Genomic DNA, 2285 nt, shown 5'->3' with positions numbered 1-2285 from the left:
TCTATATATATATATATATATATATATATATATATATTGGATAGATATGTCAGGAGAGAACGACACTGAAGTCTTAAACGTAAAATGTAAAAAATGATCTTGTAAAGTTGTACTTTGCCATATTAATCACCAGACTGCTAAAACTTTCTACCATTCTCTAATGCTTAATTCATTATTGGCGTTGCCTGTTCTTGCATGATTATTTTTTGGGGTGGGGACTTATGTTTTTCCTACAGGTGTGTTTCGCCACCTACCCTGCCTCCAAACTGTGACATTTGGGTTCAGTCTTACCTGCGATTGTGACATTCTTGCTCTAGCAAAATGGCTGAATAAAACAGGTACATCTTCCATGTACAACCTTACTGTTTTCTTTCTCTTCAATAAGTCAACTGAAACATATATACATTTAGAAAAAAATCAATACTTAGCATCCGTCGCCTAGGCAATAGTTTTATTGCATTTCTTGTTTCTTTTGTATGCAGATGTGAAGGCTGAGCGATATGTCACTTCGTCACAGCCAGTGGCTTGCTACAATCCACAGAGGTTGAGGGGACGTCCTCTCAGCAACCTTCGACAGGAAGACTTGCAGATGTCGTGCCCAACGACAACCGACCCACCACCCACGGAATCTACTGTGCAGACCTGGTAAGTGTTCACTAGTTTTTACTTCCGGGACGGAATTTCTGTTTTGGGTGGCGTTAATTGTTGTCTTTGCTGACCTTTTCTTACTAATACATGTAGTACATCTTCTTCACAGCCCAACATCTCTTACAACTGAAGTGATGACATCTCCTCGTCCTGTGACCACACCAAGCTCAACAACACCACCTTCGTCGTCCTTTACAACACGAAAGCCAGGAACATGCACCGCCCCAACGGACATCACCGTGCAAAACGTACAGGACTCTCGTGCTGAAATCTCATGGTTGCACGACGGTAAATCCATTAATGTGGACCTCACAGGATTCATTATTGAGTACCAAATTTTTGGGCAGAAGTCGTGGAAAGATACGCAAAAAGTTCACGCCGATGAACGCTACTTCACCATGGTTGATGTCGTTCCTAGCACCCCCTACCAAGCCTGTGTGGCCGTGCTCTGTAAGGGCAAGAATATACAGGCAGGAAAAGACCACTGTGTGCCTTTTACAACGAAGATGAGATCTACAACAATAGTCGGCTTGGCCGTAGGCATCCCTTTGCTGCTCGTCATCCTCTGCCTAGTAGCGGCAGTCGCCATTGCCTTAAAGAAGAGAGGACCTTTTTCTTCAAAGCATGAAGCTGGTCACTCCCCTGAGCGTCCTCAACTCCAGGTATTTCCTTAAGCTTTTCATTACAATGAGTAAACTTTGTTCTAGCCTGTGTGCCTGTTTAGTGTTCTGTGGAGTTTGTGGCTATACACCTCTAACCAAGGAGGCAATTTTCAAAAGGAGAACTACCAATATATGTGACCACGTCACTATGTCACCATGATAAAACAGTCCAACAAGTTTCCGTTTTTCAATTGCAGGAAGACAATCACAGCAAGGCTGACGCTGCAGTTGGTCCCGTGGAGGACCCGCCGTACCACAGCATCAGAGACAATCCGCAGGTACGTCCTGATCGGGAGAACAGGTACCAAAACGCAGGGTTCGAAGAGAAGCAAGGGGTTGATGGAATCACCAGCTCATATCTGGATTTGGGCAAGGCTGGGGACGTCCTCAATTCAGCAGGTTTGTTTGTCTGTTAGTATTATATACGGTTGAGTGTCGGCAAAACGATTATGGTTCCCCTAGCGGTTCTCTGTGGTATTGTAGCAAAACTTACGGTTTGATATATCTCTTCTTCTGGTCGCGCTATGGTCATTGATTTGTGGTTTTGTATAACATTTTCTATTCTCTGTAAGGAAGTATTGTTTTGGGTGGCGCTTATTCGTGCTAGGTTTGTATGTTTCGGTTCCAAAGGGAGTAGGTGGCGATCCAATCGGGTTTCACTTGAATTGACAGGGTTTTGACCCAGTATGCCCGAGATTCAAGAATGTGGTTGCAGGAAATGTATGAAACATGAACCATGGTGTAAAAGTGGAGTAAGCTTTATCATACAATCGTATGAACAATAATACATTCTATGACGGAACGCATTAAACTATATCCACATCCTGGAAGTTCAAGAAGCCCGTAGTCTGTAAAAGAGGCCCGTAGCGTTAATGTATTTAAGAACATGTGTCAGGCCCACCTGCTCACATAGCAGAAGCTCCAGTCGTCCCGGAGACGTCGTGGCTCCAGACACGAGAACATTCTGGCGGCTAG

General features: G+C 44.2%; 1 protein-coding gene across 1 annotated transcript in view; it reads left to right on the top strand.

The window, feature by feature from the left end:
* LOC109468488 (insulin-like growth factor-binding protein complex acid labile subunit) overlaps positions 1-2285 on the top strand; it is a 5475-nt gene extending 3190 nt beyond the window's left edge. Inside the window, exons 6-11 of the mRNA XM_019766732.1 lie at positions 237-338; positions 483-645; positions 758-1310; positions 1508-1537; positions 1589-1709; positions 2206-2285. Of these exons, the coding sequence (XP_019622291.1) occupies positions 237-338; positions 483-645; positions 758-1310; positions 1508-1537; positions 1589-1709; positions 2206-2285 (1049 nt within the window). The remainder of the gene's footprint in view (positions 1-236; positions 339-482; positions 646-757; positions 1311-1507; positions 1538-1588; positions 1710-2205) is intronic.

Source organism: Branchiostoma belcheri, unplaced genomic scaffold, assembly GCF_001625305.1.
Source record: "Branchiostoma belcheri isolate BF01 breed outbred unplaced genomic scaffold, Haploidv18h27 scaffold2, whole genome shotgun sequence".
In the NCBI taxonomy this organism is placed as follows: Eukaryota; Metazoa; Chordata; class Leptocardii; order Amphioxiformes; family Branchiostomatidae; genus Branchiostoma; species Branchiostoma belcheri.
Note: the sequence above shows the minus strand (reverse complement) of the source record. Positions and strands in the feature narration are given on the sequence as shown.